The sequence below is a fragment of the Archocentrus centrarchus genome, chromosome 23 (genome assembly GCF_007364275.1).
Source record: "Archocentrus centrarchus isolate MPI-CPG fArcCen1 chromosome 23, fArcCen1, whole genome shotgun sequence".
In the NCBI taxonomy this organism is placed as follows: Eukaryota; Metazoa; Chordata; class Actinopteri; order Cichliformes; family Cichlidae; genus Archocentrus; species Archocentrus centrarchus.
The window spans coordinates 4,248,941-4,271,272 of record NC_044368.1 but is presented as its reverse complement, the minus strand read 5'-3'; the positions used below and the strand labels follow the sequence as shown (position 1 = coordinate 4,271,272).

General features: G+C 40.6%; 1 protein-coding gene across 2 annotated transcripts; it reads left to right on the top strand.

The window, feature by feature from the left end:
- Nucleotides 1-2,465: 2,465 nt before the first annotated feature.
- On the top strand, nucleotides 2,466-20,641 carry tbc1d30 (TBC1 domain family, member 30). Of its 2 annotated transcripts, XM_030720449.1 has the most exons (14): nucleotides 2,466-2,956; nucleotides 5,418-5,479; nucleotides 6,653-6,718; nucleotides 7,273-7,398; nucleotides 8,682-8,867; nucleotides 9,005-9,074; nucleotides 10,309-10,407; nucleotides 10,544-10,712; nucleotides 12,276-12,381; nucleotides 12,466-12,572; nucleotides 13,077-13,216; nucleotides 14,327-14,557; nucleotides 16,273-16,362; nucleotides 19,119-20,641. In XM_030720449.1, the coding sequence occupies exons 1-14, from the start codon at nucleotides 2,794-2,796 to the stop codon at nucleotides 20,369-20,371; spliced, it is 2,868 nt and encodes a 955-aa protein (XP_030576309.1). In that variant the 5' UTR covers nucleotides 2,466-2,793; the 3' UTR covers nucleotides 20,372-20,641. The 2 variants fall into 2 exon arrangements, with proteins under 2 accessions (XP_030576309.1, XP_030576310.1); XM_030720450.1 differs by lacking the exon at nucleotides 16,273-16,362.
- The last annotated feature ends 1,691 nt before the right edge of the window (nucleotides 20,642-22,332 follow it).

The following is a 22,332-nucleotide window of genomic DNA, read 5'->3' as shown; positions in this document are numbered from 1 at the left end:
CCTGGGTAAAAGGTGATTGTTTAACATGTTTATATCAAGATTATGACCTCACAACAAATAGATTTTATGGTCTAATTGTTCCTGAGGGGGATAAACAGACCAGCTGTTACTACAGGATATTTGGGCCTCGGGGGCTGCAGCTGTACTAACTGAAGATTTGGGTTTATATTGTATGTGATTCACACACACTGATTTTTATTTTATTTTTTTTATGAATGGGGAGAAGCGTACAGGTGCATCGGTATATTTTAATGACCTCCATCTGCTCTATAGTAGCTTCTATCCATCAACAGGTGTGTGCAGCTTACAGCAGCTCAAAGATGGAAAGATTTCCATGATAGAAACATAGTTATTAGTGGTGTCCTTGGAAAAGAAGCATCCAGCTCTTAAGTAATTAATTGTGAAACATTGCTGACTGTACAGTATCACCACCAAGGCCTTGATTTATTTTTATGGAAAGGCTGTTTGCAGATAATGATCCAGAATTTCATTTAGACTGAATGTTTTCCTCTCAGGAAGCACTTACTGCACCTGTTAGTGGCATGCAGCATTGATTTTCATTGCATTCATTTGATTGCTGTTTTGCTGCTGCTGCTGGTGGTGGGGTGGTTTATGTGGATGGATAACCAAAGGTGGAGAGTCTGCATGTGTTTGAATTGTAGGATAAGGATAAGTTTTGCAGTATGGCACTGCCATTCACTGTGTAATTTTAAGTTTTGTGGAACAGAAAATTTAATTGTGTACTTTTTGTATCTATGAGCACATGTTTTAAAGGAGGAGCCTAGCTTTTTTTTTGCCACTTGACTTCACCCGAGCAGGATTTTCCTCACTTAGATTCGATCTTTGGCGTACTACTTATAGTAAAGGCAGTGACTGCTGTGGAATAGTCTAAAAATATGACCTCATATCTTTTACTGATCATGTTTCTTTGACCTCAGTGGAAAACATGGGGTCCATGAGGTGCTGTAAAGGGAATTCATAAGGACTTAGGAAAGAAGAAGCCCAGGATTCAGAGAATCCACCTGCACCTACATTAGACTGCTTAATAAAAGGATGGTTGATGTCAGTGATGATGCTGACAGTAATCTGGGGTGCAGTCAAACAGTCACTTTTACTTGGAAAAGTAAATGAGTAAAATTACCCTGATTTAGACAGTCAACAGCAGCAGAAGGCCACACCGGGTGCCATTCCTGTCAGCTAAGAACAGGCTGGCTCACCAAAATTGGACAACAGAAGGTTAAAAAAATGTCTGGTCTGATCCTGATTTCTGCTGTAGCATTCAGATGGTAGGGACAGAATTTAGGATAAATGATATGAAAGCATGGATCCATCCTGACTTGTATCAATGATTCAGGCTGGTGGTGTAATGGTGTGGGGTGTATTCTTGCCACACTTTGGGTCCTTACCAGCTGAGCCTCATTTAAATGCCACAGACTCCCCGAGTATTGTTGCTGAGCATGCCCATCCCTTTATGACCACAGTGCACCCATCTTCTGATGGCTGCTTCCAGCAGGTTAACGCACCATGTCACAAAGCTCAGATCATCTCAAACTGGTTTCTTGACCCTGACAGTGAGCTCACTGTACTCAAATGGTCTCCAGTCACCAGATCTCAATCCACTGAAGCACCTTAGGAATGTGGTGGAACAGGAGATTCACATCATGGATGTGCAGCAACTGTGTGATGCTGTCATGCCAATATGGACCAGAATCTCTGAGGAATCTGTACCATAAAGAATTCAGAAAATTCTGAAGGCAAAAGAGGGTCCGACCTGATACTAGCAAAGTGTAACTAAAGAAGTGGCCGGTGAGTGTAAGTCATATTCCAGTATTCTATAGAAGGAGATGATTTCCTTTTGGGGATTGCAGGAAATGGTGAAAATGAGTGATTACCAGTAAATTCATTGGAAATATTTTAAAGTAATTTATCAAGTAAAGTACAGAACATTTACTTGCTGTATGCAGCCTCTTTTTTTTTTGTCTTCACTCATTATGTTTCAATACTTAAATTGTGACTGTTTCAGTCCAGTAGTATACTGACGTTTTAGCCATAAAGATGAGCATCTAATGCGGTTAATTTTTATGACAGATATTTGGCTGCAGGTCTTCAGGTGGACTATATTAAATCAAGTCTCGTTTCATGCAGTGGCTCTTTGCTGTGCCCTGCTGTTGTTGATGTCAAATAAAATCTTCCCCCTGCTGTCTGTGCTCCGTTGGTAATAAAGAAAATCTGCTGGCCTCTTTGTCAAGCAGCTGCATGTAGCCAATGATATGAGATGTGATTGCTGTATTAGGTGGCCTAGAACTTAACGGGTTAAGGAAACAAAACTGAACCTCCGTTTTCCCTTAACATGCGCTCTCCTCCACCATTACCTCATCCTTTGTCTTCCCCACGTGTCTTTCCATCCTACCGCATCTCTCCATCCGTGCGCCTCCTCCCGGTGACGCCAAACCGGAGGAGGATGAGGAGGCGTGCAGCATCAGCGGCACTATAGGAGCACAAACCGTTGCTTTCGGCTATTTTTGACCTTCCTTATGTTTAATACATCCTCTGGAGCGTTTGAACATGGCGTCCTGGATGATTTTGACTGACTGATAAATGGGAGATATGTCGTTTCTCCTGGAATAAATCGGTAGAACAAGGCATCACCGGAAGAAGGCTGAAGCACCAGTTTAATCGATCGATTTGGAGGAGCGGCTGGGATGCCTTCCTGCTCTCCATCACAGGAATAACTGTAAAAACGGGACAAAACGATGAGGTGATTGAACGCGTTTAAAGCGGTCTGTTTCCGGGATGAGGCAGGAGCGGCTCCCCGCCGCCGGCAGGAGGCCGAGAGCGGGCGTGAAGCAGCGGCAGCAAAGCTCGGGAGGGGTCGGTAACATCATCAGCAACGTCCTGAAGAAACGCAACGGGATATCCAGGAGTGCACCCCGGCTGCTGTGCACCTTAGAGCCAGGTGACCCCCTTCTTACACTTCGTGTGTGGATCGGACTCATAACAGAGTATTTGGGCTCATTTTAAACATCAGGAGGCAGAGCAGCACTAATGAGGGATAAGAGCTAAAATATTACTCTGAAATATAAGTCCGTAGTTTTATTGAGGCTAATGTTTCACATCCTGAGGCTGCAGCAATCTTTTAATAATCACATTTCCTTTACAGCTCTTATTGCTGCTTTATGTACCAAAAAATGAGAGAGTTCACATTTAAGAAATGTATATTGTATAAATTATAATTAGCAAAATAATGGCTTGAAAGTAAGAGGGTACACATGTTTTCACTTTGAGAACACATCAAAATAAAAGCTATAAACTGTGTTTTTTTTTTTTTTTTTTTTTTTTTTTTTAATTAGTTCTACTTCACAAAAGTCATGTGAGTCTCATAAGAACCTGCGGTGCAAAAACAGATGGATGCAAAACAGCAGATGAAAAAACAGTTTAAACCATCATTGAGATTGAAAAGGGGAAGATATGCATGAGTGCAAGAGAACGCTTGCATAAGACCATCAAAACAAACACTGACTTCAGTTTATGCTCATAGTATTTAATTATGAAAGAAGATTATAAAATATTTTTATATTTCTCTACCACATGCACTATAACTATTTTTCATTTAACCAGTATCGTACTGTGATTCCTACAGTAACACTGTACCATGTATATACAGTATATTTCTGTAAATGTCAGGATGATGGGAAGATAAGTTAAATATTGAAATTTAATTTACAGTCTTGAGCCGTAGTGCACCTGGAAATGCAGTAATGCTGTAAATGAAACGACAGTAATTATGCTGTAAATGACAAAATGTAATAATGCTGTCATACAGCTGCCAAATTTATAGCAAACATTTTACACCTGCATAGTCTGCATGTTTTTTCTTAAAGGTTGTGTGTATATATATTAAAATATCAGGCAAACTTTCAGCATGAATGTGTCCCCATATTTATTACTTTGGATCTAGAAATTACTGTATTACAGCTCTATTACAGCAGCCCCCCCCCCCCCCCCCCCCCCAATAAAATAGTCTAAATAAAGTGGAATAGCTCATTAAAGTTCCATAGAAAAATCCCAATATGACACAATAAAAGTGAGAATAAACATTACAGGGTTGAAGTAAAAGCTGAGAGAACAGATGTTTCTGTGCCTGACAGATGTGCTGGATGTAAAGAAAATTGCATGAGGTATGAAAGATTTTCTGTATTGAAGAGGTTCGTTTCCTGTAACTTGATGATTGATAACGTTTCAGACTTTCAGAATAAGATTTACTTATATCCCATCATTTCACATTTTCCTTGTTCCTCCCACTTTTTCCAATTTTCCGTATTTATCTTTCCTGGGTTTATTTCACTTATACTCTGGAGAAATGGTGACATTTGCCCCTCTGAACGCCACTACTGCTGCTGGCCCAAGCTGCGGTACTGTATCTACGTTTTTTGTCGGCTGCGCTGGACTAATCTGTGGCAGGGAAGTAGGAGGGTTTTCCGCGTTAATCCTCTCCCGAAGCTCCGACAGGAAACCGCAGAATAAAACGGCGCTCATCCACAATGGCGCACGACCAAACGACCGAAGCGGACCGTTCAGGTTACAAGCCATTACTTCTTATGTTCGGAGTTTTATCATAGCGAAAACGACGCTTCATGTGCACTCAGGTGTCCCGTGTGAGAGGCACCGATCCTCCAGAGGCTCTGCTGGATGGAGACGGGAAGGGAAATGGCCGCAGTCGTAGCTGTTGGCGCAGAGCCGAGGGAGGCATGTCAGGACTTTCCCACTTCTTAACTTCAGATCAGAATTTCATTTCCGTTTGGTCTTCTCGTGGGGTTTAGCCTAGTGTAGTAAATACTCTCTAAAGGAGTTTGTGTGCATGCAAAGAGGTTTTACACCATTTAACCAGTGGAGACTGAAACGCGGATTCAGCACTACCAGGAAATGGACAGCGACTCAGAGCTCCGCCACTAAACAAATACAAATAACACAATCGTGGACTTGAATGTCCGTTTTTCCTTTGGAAACACGGAAGAATGTGTAAACTCTTTATTTGGTGTATCTGACTAAAGCTACTCGGAAGACTCCAGATGTTTGAATTGTCCAGTTAAAGGAGAACTGCATAAAGGCGTTAAGATCAGATAAAAACTGTTTCTCTGGAAGTCTTTTAAATTTCGTTTTAAATTGTGAAGATCAGTATTTTGGGTTCATTAACTGCCTTATGTCCTAAGTGTTCATGATTGGCTTTTGTGTGATATTGTTAATCGAAAGTTGCTGTTTTATTCCACTGAACCTCAAAAATAAGTTTTTTGTTTATTTGTACACATTTAAACAAAATTCGGTCTTATAACTTCCCTATTCCTGAAAACAAAAGTCTGCAAACGTTAAGTAAAAGGTCTCTCTAACCACCTTTTTTTTTGTTTTTGGTTTGTTTCTAGGAGTTGACACAAGGCTGAAGTTTACCATTGAACCCTCGCTGGGAAAGAATGGATTCCAGCAGGTGAGGGCTGAAGATGTACAACCCATATTACACTCTCATATAGTCCCTGCAGACAATCCCCATTGATATTGTGGATGCATAAATTGTGAAATTCTGACCAATACAGATGATAATACTGACCCCCCCCCCCCCCCCCCCCCCCCCCCCAAAAAAAAATAAATAAATAAAATCTATTTTTCTTCATCTTCATTAGGAAAAAAAACCAAAACATTTTGTCTTTAAGCTCAACTGAAAATTCACACATGGTGATATTAAGCAACATACTAGTTATAAAGACAAATGAATGAATATAATCTTGTGCTAATAGCCCTGTGTATCTATTGGATACCAATACTTAACCAGTACATATATCTGTGCATCCTTCCCTGATAGTATCTTCTTGTTACTGCTTTTTATCTAAAATCTTGTGTATTGTGTGCATATTTTTAAGCCATAGACTATATATATACAAGATTTTTTATTTATTTTTTGGTGTGTAGCTGGCTGTGACCATATTTGGCTGCAGATCGGAACTTGCAAGTTATTTCGTGTACTAGTTTTGTTAGCAATGTTCATCATTCACTGCTATATTTAACATAAAGCAAACTTAAGTTAGTGAAAGCCTAAAACAAAATGTACCTAATGGAGAAACTCCCCCCTTATTTTCTGAATGCGACAATAAGAAGGCAAAAAGGGAACCCATCTGTCACTGAAAATGATCCTGCCCTTAATAATGCATAATGTTAAACATTAAATATATTTATTGTAAATTCCTGTATTTAAATATAGTTTTGAAAGCTTACAAAATTAACTGAAGCTACTAGTAAAATGTGAAGAAACAACTGCTTTGACTTTATGCCAAAAACATCCACGCATTGTGTTGAAAAGACTAATTAGGACTGCTGTACGTTTATGTAATACCAGTTTGTACCACAGCATGGAGCAATCAGTTTAATCTTTTATTAACCTGAGTCATTAGGAGATCAAATGGAATATGAAAAAATAATGAACAGCACAGATTTTTACCAGCTGGTAAACTGCTTCCCCTTCAGGAAATTATCCATCCAGGCAAAGCAGTGTCTTGAACCTGGTTAATATAAGTCTAAACATTTTAATGTGGGTAGCTTTTTCCTCTTTCTTTAATACAGTAAACATGTTAATATTATATTTTTGGGTTTTTTTCTTTTCCCACAGTGGTACGATGCCCTCAAAGCTGTGGCAAGGCTTCCTACTGGGATACCAAAGGAATGGAGGAAGAGGGTATGTAACTTTAATCACCCAAATATCATGTTTCCCATTGTTGGGACTGTTATTGATCCCCACGTGCTCTCAATCCAACACTTTGTTGTACTGAGTGAGTAGAAACTCCTCTTCCTTATAAAAAGGCATTTTCATAAACAACACCTTAAACATTTTTCCTCTCTAGTTGTGTTCTGAAGCTGTCGGGGTGTTAAGCAAATAAAAGTGAGAGCCCAGCTGTGAAACATCTGAGAGAACAGTTATGTAGAGGCACTCTGTCTACAGCACTCCATTCATCTCACATCCCAACTTTTATCTCTTGGGATGCAAGAGTGAGAAAATGGAAGCAATTACTTTCATCTCGTCAGAGGAGCTGAACAATTGAAATCACATCTCTTACATGAATGTGAAACAAAGTGAGTCACTGTGAACAGGGGGGCCTCTTACTGAAGCAACAGTGCCATTTAAATGTTTGCTAAAATCATTCAGTAGGAGCTGAATGGAAATCTGGATTACTACAAAAGCCGTAGCACTGAGTGGCTCGCTGTTTATTGGCTGCTGTTGTCATCGTGCAGGTTTGGCTAACTTTAGCAGACCAGTACCTCCACAGTATCTCTATTGACTGGGACAAGACTCTTCGTTTTGCCTTTAACGAGCGCAGCAACCCAGATGATGACTCCCTTGGCATCCAAATCGTTAAGGTAATAAGATTGTATTTGCATGTTGGGGTCTGGGGATGAAACAAATATGTGTGTGTGTGTGCATAGATGATGCAGACATTTTTGGTGTGTTCCCTGAGTCAGCAGCTCAGTGCTCAGCGTTGAAGCCTAAAATAAACAGACAGAAACTGCCTTTTGAAGCATAGTGTAGACACTGTTCAGGGTCACTTAATACGCAATATTCAGTGGACTCTACTGAAAACACTTTACACCTGTAACATTAGCCAATGAGTATACCATAGTCTGTGACCATAATTTATAAAATTAACCTCGCGTAGCAATTAAACTCATTAAGTCATCAGGAAACTAATTACTGAGGTCACAGAGTAAGAGAACCAAGAGCCGTTTTTCCAAAGACTTCAACACAGGCAGCAGAATCTCCCTCTGCTGGCCATTAGAAAGAATGCATGTTTAAGGCAGCATCACTTCACTTTTGAGGCCCTGAAGCTCCGTCCATCTTTTATACTATAAAGTTTGTTTTTCTGCAAAACTTACGATTAGGGTTAGTTCGCATCATCGTTAATGACTTCCTCAGAAGGTTAATGGTAAATGATTCCTGCACAATCTCAAACTTTAGCATCATGTCCAATCATCCAAAGCTTAGTGAAGGTAGAGTTTACAGGACTCTTGTTAGATTGCCTAAGATGGAGCTAAATTTACCTACAAAACTGGATCTGAGCCTGTAATTATCACAATAATCCATCGTTCCATTGAGTTAAGATGATTTTTTTTTTTTTTTTTTTGGGGGGGGGGTTTAAGATATAGTTCAGCAAATGTCTGTTTTATTTAATTGAGTGCTGGAATAAACAGGTCAGCTTATGAGACGAGAGCTTCTTCTGAACCTGTCGAGCTCTGATGAGATCATTTATGGTGCCGCCTGTCAAGAAGCAGGGAGACATCTGTTCGTCTGTCCGTCTTGCTTTCAGTATCTCAGCAATCTTGCAGGTGACATGTTCTTTGGAACGTTTTTGTTTTTATGTTTGGAAGTGAGTGTATCAGCGATGGCTGCTGAAGTGCATTCAACAGCCAATAAAAGACGGTGTGTTCCTTGGAAGTTGTACCTGGATAGAGGATGTTTGCTCAGGACTTGTGTGTCAGTAAACAGGATGATTTTATCACTTGAGTCATTGCAGAACTTTTCTTTTGTGTCACAAAATCTGTTTGTCTTCACAGCTCTCTGTCCCAGCTGCATCAAATATTAGTTCATTCATCCTGTTAATGCACGGCCTTGTAATATCTGAGCTGTTCTAATTTTTCCCCCACAGGATCTGCACAGGACAGGCTGCAGCTCTTACTGTGGCCAAGAGGGGGAGCAGGACAGGGTAGTGCTGAAGAGGGTGCTGCTGGCATACGCCCGCTGGAATAAAACTGTAGGTTACTGCCAAGGATTCAACGTACTGGCTGCACTTATACTGGAGGTCACAGAAGGCAGTGAGAGTGATGCACTGAAGGTATACACCAAAAATATGACTTATATGATCAAATTCAGAGTAAACGTCCCCGGGTTTAATCTGCTTAAATGTTCTGGTGGATAACTGTGCTGAGACTAAGATTTTTGTGTTTGTTTCTGCCTCTCTTCTATATTCAGGTGATGATCTATCTCATTGATAAAGTGCTGCCTGACAGTTATTTTGCCAACAACTTGCGAGCATTGTCAGGTAAACGACCTACAACAACACACTTCAGACAATACTGAAATAGATTAAAGAACGAGACTACACATTATGACTGCCATAATATCCAATTCCCATAATTACTGTGCTCAAAAGATACTAATGAAAATATCGCAGTACCAAATGTACAAACGTCACTGATAAATGGACACCAGACTGCAGTGACTCCATGAGGGCAGACACACAGTGTTTAACAAAGCAGCAAGCATTAGCTCTGAAAGCACTGAGGAGCAGAATTTAATAATGAAGACATCCAGTCCATCTTCATAATAACAGCCTTTCTGTATCTGTGTTTGTGACAGAGTACAGCTGTGTGGTAGTCACTTCACTTTAGCCAGCTAAAGTCTGTAGACGAGCGGAGGCTGCAGTAATGTTTTTTTAATATCACCATTATTGTGGGTACAGTATATTGTGACTCCCCAGCTACACATGCTGTAACATCTTCAGCCCAAAATGACACAGTTTTCAAAACATCATAGACACTGTTATAGAAATGCAGGAACATATATGTGTACATTTTGAGATGCACGACTGGGACATCTTTACTCCATTAGGTGCATTTCTCTGATTTGGAGATGAAATAATTCCTGCATGTTGTAGTCTACTCCTAAACCTGGAGTGGTGACGTCTAAGCTTTGGTTGCGTGTTTGTAAATGTCCGTGTTGAGAGCAAAGAGGGATTGTATTTCCTGAAATGTGACTGGCTATCGTGTAATTGTAATCCAGTTTGTTTCATAATTTATCTGAATTTATAAAAGGACAGAAAATGAAGGCTTAATGTGAATATCTTTCATCTGCCAACACTGGAAGCCCTAAAAATACTGGCCAATATCCCCAGAGGCTAAGATGGCAGATGGGTCCTAACTGGATGTGCAAAAACACTAATGATTTAATGGACTTAACAGGACAAAACAAGCAATGTAAATATATCAATTTGGGCTCTGCAAAAATTGTGATTTGTGTTCATTTTTAAAATTACTTAAAAGTAGTTTAAATAACTGTTTTAGTTTAACATTGAGAGCTCAGAAGGTTGATGGATGTAATAGATGTGGTCTGAAATGTGTCTGACTGTGGAAAAGAATTACATTATTAATTAAAATCACAATATAACATTTTTACACTCACCAAAACAATGTGAGGATTGACAGCAGTGTCACACTGGATTTCTTACTCTGTTGTCACCCCCCCCCCCCCCCCCCCCCCCCCAAAAAAAAAATCAGTGGACATGGCGGTGTTTAGAGACCTGCTGCGCCTTAAGCTCCCGAGGCTTTCCCAGCATCTCCACCACCTTCAGAAAGCAGCCAACCGAGAGGCCGGAGGTACAGATACTACCTGGCATATTTAGATGTTTTTCCTACATAGAGGCAAAGAACTTGTTCACGTCTGTGAGTTGGTGTCTTAATTAAATGTTCTGACCGCTTGCTTAATATCACAATCACTGTGTGCGCCTTTCAGGCAGCTACGAGCCTCCGCTGACCAACGTCTTCACTATGCAGTGGTTTCTGACCATGTTTGCTACCTGCCTGCCGGCGCCCACCGTGCTGAAGATCTGGGACTCTGTTTTCTTTGAAGGGTCAGAGGTGCTGTTTCGGGTTGGTCTCGCCATCTGGGAGAGACTGGGAGAGTAAGTGGATCCTTCCTGCAATTACGAAATACCCCAAAAGGTCTGTTTTGTTAACTCTGCTGAGGATGTTACGTGATGTTTGGTTTGGCTGTTAGTTTGCCGTATTACTCAGAAAGTTATGAACAGATTTACATGAAAATTTTTACCACAGGTGGGGCATAGCTTACATATATCTTAGAAGTGATTGGCGGTTGGAGTCTATTTGAACCAGGATTTTTTTTGCCACTGTGAAAAGGGGAAATATTTGACATTTCACATCATCCATTCATCCATCTGGGTCTGGTTCACGCAGGCAGCAGTCTAAGCAGAGGCACGGACTCTCGCTGGTCATCTCCTCCAGCTCTTCTGGTGGGACAGTGAGGCATTCCCAAGCCAGCCAAGAGAGATCCTGGGTCTGCCCAGTTTTTCCTCTCAGTTGGAAATGCCAGGAAAGACCTCACCTAGACAGTGTCCAGGAGAAATTCTTCTCAGAATCACCCTATCAGTCACCCTATCCAGCCCAGACACCCTTTGGAGGAAGCTCATTTTCCATTGCTTGTCTCTGTGATCTCCTCGTTTTGACCAGTTTACAGGTGAGGTTAGGAACGTATATCGATCAGCCTCGCTTTCACCCTCAGCTCTTCCTTCGCCACACCAGACCATCAGCATCACAGTAGATGCCACACCAGCCCTTCTGTCTTTCTGCGAGTCATGCTCCTCCTTTCCCTCACTCTTCAACAAGACCTTGAGGTACTTGAACCCCTCCACTTGGACAGCAGCTCAAACGAGCACACCAGCCTATGTTCATTGATGATTCTCAGACTTTCCACTCAAGCTGCAAACTACACCAGCGTGAGCTTCCGAGGTCATCATCTCGACGAAGCCAACAGAACCGCATCACCTACAAAAAGCAAAGCCACTGAAGCCACTGAACCCAAAACCTTCATGCAGCTGCTTTTCACTTCATAGTTTGTGAAGATTTTTCATGATATCTTCGAAAATTCATATCACATTTAAATACAAATTGGGAGACATCACCGTGAAGTTCTCAACAAAATCTCACAAACGATTCCAGATACTGTATCCTTTTGTATCCAGGGACTCGGTTCATGCATGGTGTGGAGGGAATCTGTAGTGTTGGTGGAGGTTTTCAGCCTTGGGTTGTTCTTTATGTGAATAATTTTCAGGTTAAGCCTTTTTCTACCAAAAAGTATTCAGTGTTTGCAAGACAGTTTCATTCCTCTTGTCATTAAAAACCCTTTATTATCAAAGCTATTATCACCTCCTCTACTTCTAATTTTATTAATAATAAATTCCTGTGAATTTCAGCTGCTGCTGGAGCTGATTGCATCCACAGCAATGGGAGAGGCAATCTGGGCAATGTTGAAATAAAAGAATATATTGTTAAACATGATAGAGTATTCTGTGAAAATGTTTGTTACAGTGGTATAAAGCACTGCTCTGTTGATTAATTCTGACCTCAATAAAATCAGATGAATGCAGGTAAAAACTTGATTTAGATCTCTAGTAGTTTAAATCTCATTTTAAACCCATGCCTGGCTCTTTCACTTCCTCGTTCTTCAGGAGGATAGAGTACTGTCAGACAGCAGATGAGTTTTACAGCACCATGGGCTGTCTCACTCAGGAGATGTTGGAGCACAACCTCATCGATCCCGCCGAGCTCATGCAGGTAGCTGCCAAACTTCGCGCACCTTTAAATGCTGGTTTAACTGCTGTGATCATGGCTTTCTCACCCTCTCCTCTCTCTGTACAGGAGGTTTACTCCATGGCGGTGTTTCCCTTCCCCCAGCTGGCCGAGCTAAGGGAGAAATACACCTACAACATCACTCCATTCCCTACCTCAGTGAAATCCAATGGAAGGTTTGTTCTAAACACAGAAAATCAATAGTGTTGTGTAAAAACACTACATATTTCTCCAGTTTACTGCCTTTAAAGACACCTTATGTTTATGACCACTAGAGATGCCCTGGAGGTATGACCATTTCTGCTTTTTCTTTGTATTTTACTGATACTCACTGCGTTTATAAGGAAAATAGTGTTGAATTCCAGCAGCAGCCCCATTTTTAATCACCAAAAATTTGATTGGTAACTATCATTTAACAAATTTTTTATTGACAAAATTGACAACTTTTAACTTGTAACAATGCAAATCTGCTCCCTGACACTGATCATCAACAGAGAGTAACATTCACACTAGCAAATATTCAGAAACACAAACATGAAAGAAGACTCGTTCAGTTTGAGTCCAAAAATATATATTTAACATATCTGAAATCTCTTGTACAGATACAACTTGTTTACTTGTGTGGTTTGTGGTGGTAATGGCAACATGAAATCCTGGTGGTGGTGGTGCTGTTCTTGCAGTGGCGGTCTTGGCAGCTGGGAGAGTGATGATGACGCCGACATGGATGATGAAGATTCTGTGGTGACTGCGCTTGGCTGTCTGGGACCCCTGGGTGGCCTACTGGCCCCCGAGCTGCAGAGATACCAGAAGCATCTCAAAGGTCAACACACACACACACACACACACAAAATACCTCAAAGGATTTAAATAGTGGCCCTCAGTGTGGGTACAGTCAGGAGCCAAGTGGTTCCAGGCGAACTACTGCCCCAAATCCTCATGTCCTGCCCTTAATTTGACTCTTAAGTACTGACAGACTCTGATCTGTTTCCTCCAGACAAATCCCCACTTCCTCCTCCTTCAACGACTCGCGCAAACATGAAAAAGCCTCAACCAGACCGAGGGCTTTACTTAAAAATGCTGGTTAAGATCGAAAAAAGCGGTTTTCACACTTAGAGATTTTCCAAAACTGAGCTGAACTTTTCTCCTCGTAAGAAGGCGTCAGTACAACTGACTTGACCTACTTCAAAAGGGAAACTCTGCTCATTATTTTTAGAAGCTATTTGAAGGAAAAGAACATCAATAAATCACCAGCACGGCCACTCTGAGACAGCAGAGCAATTACAGTAAACAAACTGAGCCAGCTCGTCTCTGAGGGGTGGGGGTTTACACTGTATAACTTTCAGTCAAGCTAAAGAGAAAACAATAATTCACTCAACAAAATGCACTTTATCTCCTCTTCAAAGGCTGCTTGTCTAAAAGCACAGAGTCAATGACGCCATCAGAGGCAAAGAAAACAGGAAAGAGTGACTTATCCTGTCGGCAAACTTTGAAAGTCTTTGAAATTTGTAATTTTAGACTGATACAGTCTCCAAAACAGTATCCGACAATGCAGTATGTAGTGTACATTTAAATAGACGCTCCAGATGTTTTCATCTTCCTACTGCGATCCCATCAAGCAGCTTTTTTTTTTCCTTGCTGGTACTCAATCTGATGTTTCTAGTTTAGAGCTGATGTTGATTAAAGCAAAACTGGACGAGTAAATACGTAAGAAAAGGAGCTTAAGAAGAGCCAAAAAGGCACACCGGATTTGATCCTAAATTGCTCCATCTGCCTTTTTGAACCACCAGAGTGTTTTACTCAAATAATTTTATTTCTTCAGTCACAAAATGGATCAAAACAAGCGAAAATGATAAAAAATTGGAGCATGTGTTACATAAACAACTTTATTACCCGACGCATGCTCTGATTCTACATGTATTCTTACATCCAGACCATCGGGGCGAGCAGGGAAACATCGCAGAGCTGAGCCCCGGAGCGGTGGGAGCTGGAGGAAGTGGCAGCGGAGGAGGAGGAGGAGGAGGAGCGAGGGCAGAGCATCAAGCGGCCATTAACGGCATGATGATGGAGAGAATGAGCACCGACATCTATGCCCTGAAGAAGCAATACGCACGCATCAAACGGCGGCAGCAGCAACAGGCTATGCAACTTTACATTCGCACAGGTGAGCAGGAAATGAATAACAGTCGTCACAGCAGGTGTGCAAGGATCACAGATGTCTTTGAGCTCTCAGTTCTTTATGTTTTTGGGGTTTTATTATATTGATTTCAATGTCATGAAAAATTGCATAAATCTTTGGGTTTTGTGTGCTTCTGCTGTTGTAAAAAAAAAACACATAAAGGGGACCTATTAGGCTTTTCCTATTGTCAGTCATGTATCTGTTATAATGGTGAATGCTTATATTAAACATGACCAAATTTCAATAATGAGGTCAGCAAATATACAAGTAAGCCCTGTGAAACAATAGCTCAGACTTCAAACTGCTCTAAATACTCAGTTTTAGACTGTTGTCACAGGTCAGGGAAATCCTTAGTATGCTTATTTCAGGCATACAGCTCTGCGTTTCCCACAGATTTATATGGTATTTGTGAGTATAAGAAGTCAGGAGAGAATACACACAGACACAAGAAGATCCGCACCCATGATTTATAAGATAAATTAATAATTGAAACCATATATATATTGTAGCAATAAATAACAAAGCAATAATCTGCTGCTGCTCTAGTAAGTACTTCATCCTGTGGACAGATTTAAACTCCATGTTCTTGGACTGCAGCTGGCGTGCTGTAGTGCCACAGCGCTCCACCTGCTGTGGGTTGTGATCTGCTGTGGGGTCCTTCATCTCATGGAAAGACTACGTCACCAGCTGCAGCCCAAGACAGTGGAGTCGAGGTCGGTTTGACCTCAGGACGAGAGACTTGGCACAGCTAAATGGCTTTGAGGACTGCACTGTAGCAGCAACCTGACCAGACTGCCTTTAGTGAGACTCCAGAGCAGGGATCGTCAAATCCAGGCCTTGAGGGCCGGTGTCCTGCAGCTTTTAGATGTGTCTCTGCTTCAACACACCTGAGTCAAGTATAGAAGTTGTTAGCAGGACTCTGGAGAGCTTGACTGCTTACTGAGGAGGTAATTCAGCCTTTTGATTCAGGTGTGTTGGATCAGGGACACGTCTAAAACCTGCAGGACACCGGCCCTCGAGGCCTGGATTTGAGGATCCCTGCTCTAGAGTAAGGACCAGAGCTAGCTGATCAGCAGGGACTAAGCTTTCATACTCCATAAGCTCCTCATAGCGTATGTCAATCAATGGTATCATTTGGTCTCATTGTTAGTTGCTTCAGCTTCCCACTTTGAACAACTGGGACCCGCCCACCTCTCACTGCTTGTTGGTGCTTGAAGTTACAGAATCACTGATGTCCTGTACGGCCATCTCTTGAGGATATTGGATAGAAGAAAAAACTGCTTGTGATATACAATACTTGTGTGGCTGTCAGACACTTCTGGAGCCCATTATAGTAAAGTTGAGTGTGGGAAACGCTGCAGCTCCAGCTGTGAGCACAGAAGCTGTTTAAACCCTGAGGGGCAGCCAATTAGGAGAAAGGTGCTTCAAAGGAAGTAGAACTAAATCAGCTTTTTTCAGACAGAGAATAAGTGTGGACTCATGGTAAGATAGATGAGGATTATTTTGAAATGTTAATCATGCGAAGCTCTTCTATAGTAGACTCGAAGAATAAATATGGAGTATAATGGGTCCCCTTTAAGAAACAAAACACAAATGAAATAATGCACAAGGATGAGACTAAAGAAAAAATGACAGACGTACTCAAACACAAAGCCAGCCATTTGATGATGATGTTGATGATGATGATGTGTGACTCATAGGACCTGGACCTGTAGTGCCCACAAGTCCAGGGGTTCTTCAGGGGGGTTCCAACAAGCACAGCGGCAGTACTACTGACCAGCACACTGACGGTACTTGTCTCAAAGAAACAGCCCTTCTGAAACTGGGTGTGCTGGGGGATCATTTGAGGGTCTTTGGTGTTTGAATTACAGTAATAGAGTAGTTTTAAACTCTACCTTGGGTTTCTCAATGCAGATTTCCAATTAAATTTTTAAGAAAATTATCTTTACTGCAAAGAACAGATTGGTTTTTCATATATTTTTTTTAAACTCCAGAGAGAATATGAGTATACAGTTAAAACCTTGTGGGGAAATCTGGCAAGAGAACCCCTTCCTTAAAAACACCGAACCCTTTCTAGGGATGCATATCTGAAAGAAATGACTGAATTTATAAAATCTGGTTTTCGTTGGCTCTATTTTGCCTGCAGATCATGCTCTCAAAATGCTGTGAGATGCAGACACGTGCAGCATGATTCATTCAGTCAAGGTGAAGGTTTAGCAGTGTTATGAAAGCTTATCGTTCTATATCATGACAGTAACTGTTGTCTGGGATTTTGAGAGCATTTTGAAAATGGATGCCACGCTCTGTTTTGGTATAATCAATATGTGATCAAAAATATGTGGATGAGGAAACAGCTGGTGATGGTTTTCTTCTGGTTATAGATGGTATACACACAATTAACCAGCTACAGTGTATTCTAAGTATTTATTTAGAGACATCTGTCACTGCTGTACATGTTTAACACTCATTAAATGCATCAATAACATTTTTTTTTTAGGACTTTATTTACCTTTAATTTATTTTACCTTACAAGCAGTCAAAGTGTACAGGCATTCACATTTTTGTCATGTTTTGATTACTTCTGGAGAGCCTCACTTTATTTTTCCTTTACTAAAATGTTCTGCAGTGACAGATGTTTCCAGTTACACTCGATCTAATGAATGATTCATGTCTCTTTGGCTGCATGTTGGAGGTTTCCTCTGTTTTTGGGTAAACTCCTGTCACTTGCCTTTATGAATAAACTCTTTCTCACACTCACATGATTTATAAGGCTTGTACAACAGTAATATTGTTAGATTTGGTGTTTTCTCTCTGCAGCTGCAAACATCTGTTCCCAACACACTCTGTAAAGCACTTTAATCTGTTTTCATGAAGTCTTGTTTGTATTGTAACATGGTTTACTTACACTGGGAAAAGACCTAAATATTAACATATTATGTAATATGGGAATAATAATTTCTACTCTAGTCCAGAGTGTTGTAAATCTCATTAATTCAATTCAATTTTATTTATATCTAAATGCAGCTATCTAAAAAGAGCTAACAGGAGCAATCTGATCTCAACAGCAGATATCTAGAATTAGCAGCACTAGAGCTGGAGCTAACATAGGCTAATGGAAACTGAAAGGAGCTCAGTGACAGGAGCCAATTACAGCCATTTGGAGCAAGTATGAGTACATGGTAGTTAAAAGAAGCTAGCAATTTCAATTCAATTCAATTCAATTTTATTTAATCTAAAACGACCCCTTTCGGGGTATGAGAGTACCATTAAAAATTTTTTAAGCAACCATAACATCATGCCTCGTGTTTACAGCAAAGGTTTAAAAGTAGTTAAAGGAAAAAAAACAAGCATAAACATATGAACAATTAAACAGAACAAACTGTAAAATCTGAGAACAATAAATCTCAATCAGAGTGTGTTAAAAAAAAAAACAAATTCCTGATTTAACACAGAGAATTTACAGGAAATTATTTAAAATAATATAGAATTATTTTAACAAAATTAATTAAATTAGACAATGTTGTTTCGTTCTTAGTTTGGAACAGTACAGAAAACTTACGTATATTTGGACAAAAGAAAAGTTTTTGTCTCAGGTACTTTTCACGTTGGGTTTTTAAAAAATGGACAAACCAGAATATAATGATATTCATCCCCGATAGCCTTCATATTACAAAGATTACATTCAGCCTGAGTTATATCATTTAAAAAATGACCTTCTGTAATAGGGAGCCGATGGTTTCCACAACGAAATTTAGCAAGAAGTATACGATCATGATGATTCAGGTTAGAGACAAGATAACTTTCCAAAGAATTTTCACATTTAAAGTGACAATAGTTCGAACGTAACCTATTACTCTGGATTTCACCATACCAATTTTGATAATGGTATTCCTAAGCCAATCAGCATCAATTAACCCAATATTTGACCACACATAAGAAAATCCACAATTATTTATAATCTCTTTAACTTTTGAAACCCATCTTGATTTAGAGACATCCTTATCAAACATATCTTTAAGTAGTCTGAACTTTTTTTCTTTACCATTAGTAAGATAGCCCAAAAAATGTATCATTCTTTTGTACACTAGTGCTTCAATGCTAAGTTGACCCAATTCTCCAAATGCCATACAATTTGCTGTTCTTTTATTAACTCCAAGTAAAGTTTTTAAAAATTTCTTTTGGAACTTAATAACTTGAAACCCCATACTTCAGATCCATATAACAAGATGGGTACGATCGTTCTGTTAAAGAGTTCACACTGGATATCGATAGGGAGATTTAACTTAAGCGCCTTAATTTTCAGACTATACAGTGCACGTCTGGCTTGATTAATTTGTTTATCAATAGCTTTAGTAAAATTACCATTATAATTAAATGTGGTACCTAGATATATAATTACTACAAGCTTCAGTCTTATCAGGGCCAAAATGGAAAATAGGAAGATTCTGGATTTTGCCATATGCTTAGACCTTTTTGATGAACCCAGAGAGCATATGTTGTAATACATTTATTTTGTCTGAACCCTAAACTTTCACCTTCCCTCCAGACAAGTGTCCTGCCACCCGTGTCCTGGCCTCACAGCTCAACCCTTCCAGTTCAGTGATAAACCATCTCCTCCTGGGCCGAAAACCATGTGGAGGTCCTCGAGGCTACAGACCCACTTCTGCTACAATGACCACTCTACCAGGGGCCCGACCTATTCCTCTGTCCCAGAGTCAGGGTTCCCCAGCCAGGCAGCGCTGTGGCTCGCTGGCCTCAAATAGCACTGGCTCTCCAGGAAGCTCCAGAGGAGGTGCAGGATCACCATGGCGCGCTCACGTTCGGCAGCATCGGAGGAATATAGCCAGGGCTCGAGCTCAGCTGGGATTTGGAGATTCAGAGGACCGGGAAGATGAAGATGAAGAGGAAAAAAGAGAATCAGCAAAGTTGGAGGATGAGGAGGAGAAACAGAGTGTGGAAAATAAGCAAGATGATGAGCAGAAAGAGGCAAGCCATTCTTCTGTACCTCCATCTCCTGACTCCTCTGGTATGGGGTCAGCATGTGAGGAGGCTTTACAGGGTTCAGATGAGACTGAAGGAGTAGAAGTTGCAGAGGTGGTGGTTCAGCTGGGCTCCCTGGATCTAGAGTGTGAATCAAACCCAAGTTTTCCCAATGGCCAAAACCCAGACAAAGCACCCGAATTACCAGAGTCTAAACCTGCACCCCAAGTCCCTCGACTCCCTCCACCACCCTCCTCAAGCAGGCAAAAAGAGTCTGACTCATCAGGCTCAGGAAGAGATGCTGGCTCTCTCAGACACTTTCCTCCTATTACTCCACTTTCCTTCTCCAACTCCTGCATCCCTTCTTCCTCACTTTCCACTCCAAGCACACCCCACTCTCCAACAGCTCCTCCTCTTCATCAATCTTCCTCATCCTCTCCAACACTAACATCCACACCAAACCCCAACTCCACATCCTGCTTACCACCCTCTTCATCAGCTAATAGCTTATCTGCTCTCTCTCCCCCTGGCTCCTCCAGCTTTTACAAAACTTCCTCCCCCTCCACCCCGTCACTGTCCTCTATCTCCTCGTCTTCTAAACCCCAAATCTCCTCTTCACCGTCAACCCCGGGGTTGTCCTCCATCCCAAAACAGCAAATCTTCTCCCCGTTCCCATGCGTGAAGCAGCCCAGGAAGTCTGTCGCAGCCAGAAACCTCGGCCTCTACGGTCCCACATCCAGAACTCCCACCGTCCACTTCCCTCAGCTCAGCCGAAACCTCAACCGTAGTTGTGCTGCTGGGACGACGGGCAGGCGATGAAACGTCCCGAACTACACCATGTTGCCTCCTGCATATTAGGAACACACCTAAATATCACATTTGAAATCCATTAAGAGGTCTAGAAGAGTGAAGCTCAGCTGTAATTTAAGAAGAAACTGCCCGTTAATTGTTTGTTTTTTGGGTTTCAACTGCATTAGTACATTTGAGGAGTTTGGAACAGTATCTAGCCCCTCACAGTGGCCTATGCAGGTCGTTCTTGACCATAATGGGTTTAAAAAAAAAAAAAAAAAAAAAAAAGAGGAAAAAAAATAAAACATAATGTGACCTGAAGATTTACAGATTTTCTTGGGTGGAGGCTCCATCTGTCCAGTGCATACACATCTCCTCAGTAGCAGCTTGTTCTCTCTGGACTGAAACGTGAAGAGACTGTTGCCAGATTTGTTCTTCTGGACTTCTTTGGACCATCTGTACCAACACAGTGGAGTATCTCTTCCTATTAGTTTGCACAATAGCCATCCAGTTGTTTCTATGCCAAGTATCTAAAAATAATAAGTACACATAAAACAAGAGATACCTAAGAATTTCTGTAAAGGAAAAATAAAAAAAACTGCCTAATGATGTCCTGAAGCACTTAACATTTTTTGTTGTAATATTAAAATCTCTGTGTGTGTTTGTCTCAATCAGTCATTAAGAGTGAACGGAGAGGCTTACCGTGGGCATTTTTTTTTTTATGTTGAAAGCTGTGTAAATGTGTCAAATCTAAATATAAAACAATGTGTGTGTTCTGAAACTGGTTACTGGAATTGATTTTCACAGTAGTTCCAAATCTGATGGTTTATAAGGCAAAAGCAGAAACATTTACTGTGTCAGCACTTTGAATCTTGTCAGTGTAAGTAGTCCAACCACCGGAAAGCATGACCACCAAGTTAATGTTTCTCACTGGGCTTTAAATGCAATACAGCTGGGTAAATAAAGGGAGAATCCAGCGCAGCGCAGTCCTTATAATAAATGTTTATTGCATTTGAGATATTTGCATCTGCAGAAATCAACTTCATAGGATCAGTTTTTCGAATTTTTGAAAGGAACGCAAACCAGACTTATACAAATAATCCAGGCTTTGAGCAGCATTTACAGCTCTTCTTACATTTATCGTTGCACTGACAGCTAATTATTACCCTACTTAATAAAATGATCACATCTGAATGAGAGAATGCTGTTCTGAGACAGCGTATTTATGATAATTTAGTTAAAGTGGACCTGAAAAATGTCCGCAGTTATTGTGAGATTAGCTTAGCTTTTGAATATTACTCCTTTCAGTTGTACTGCACAGGCATGTTTGTCAGCCTGAATGCATTTTAGGTGCTGCTTCTTGTATCCTGAGGTAATATCTGTTCATCTGATCCTGGAGAAACACCACATCATCCAGCAAGTAAAGTAAAACAGTACCATCTATAAAACTCAGACACCCCAATCATCTCATTAATTCAAGAAAGCGGGGCAATTATGTTTGCTTGCAGTCAAGTCAGTGTATTATTCTTCTGTTTTTCACCTGTTTTCCAAGTTGCAATTTTTTTGTTATTCTCATATGGCATGAAGGACCTTTTTTTTTTCTTCTTCTTTTCATTGCACAATTTAAAAAAAAAAAAAAGATATTTGAATATTTTTGCATCAAAGTGATTCTGTTAGCTAACAGTTAATGGCTTGGGATGATTTCACATGTCTCAAATGTAATAAAAAGAATGAAAACCTGAGTTATAAAAGAAGAACAAATGGCTGGATTATTATGTAAGTTTATTAATATGTGCGAAAGAATTCATCATTTAATGTAAATGGCTTTTGAGAAGCTAGGAGCCATAAACTGGGCTGCAGAGGACTTTAGAGATGGGTTTCTCTTATTTTTAAGTCTTAAATGATGGATGTTGTGTGTCACACAGAAAGAGAGATGCTATACAGAGAAACACAGTTGAAGCAAACTTTTCAGTGGGCCTATTTCTTCAGCT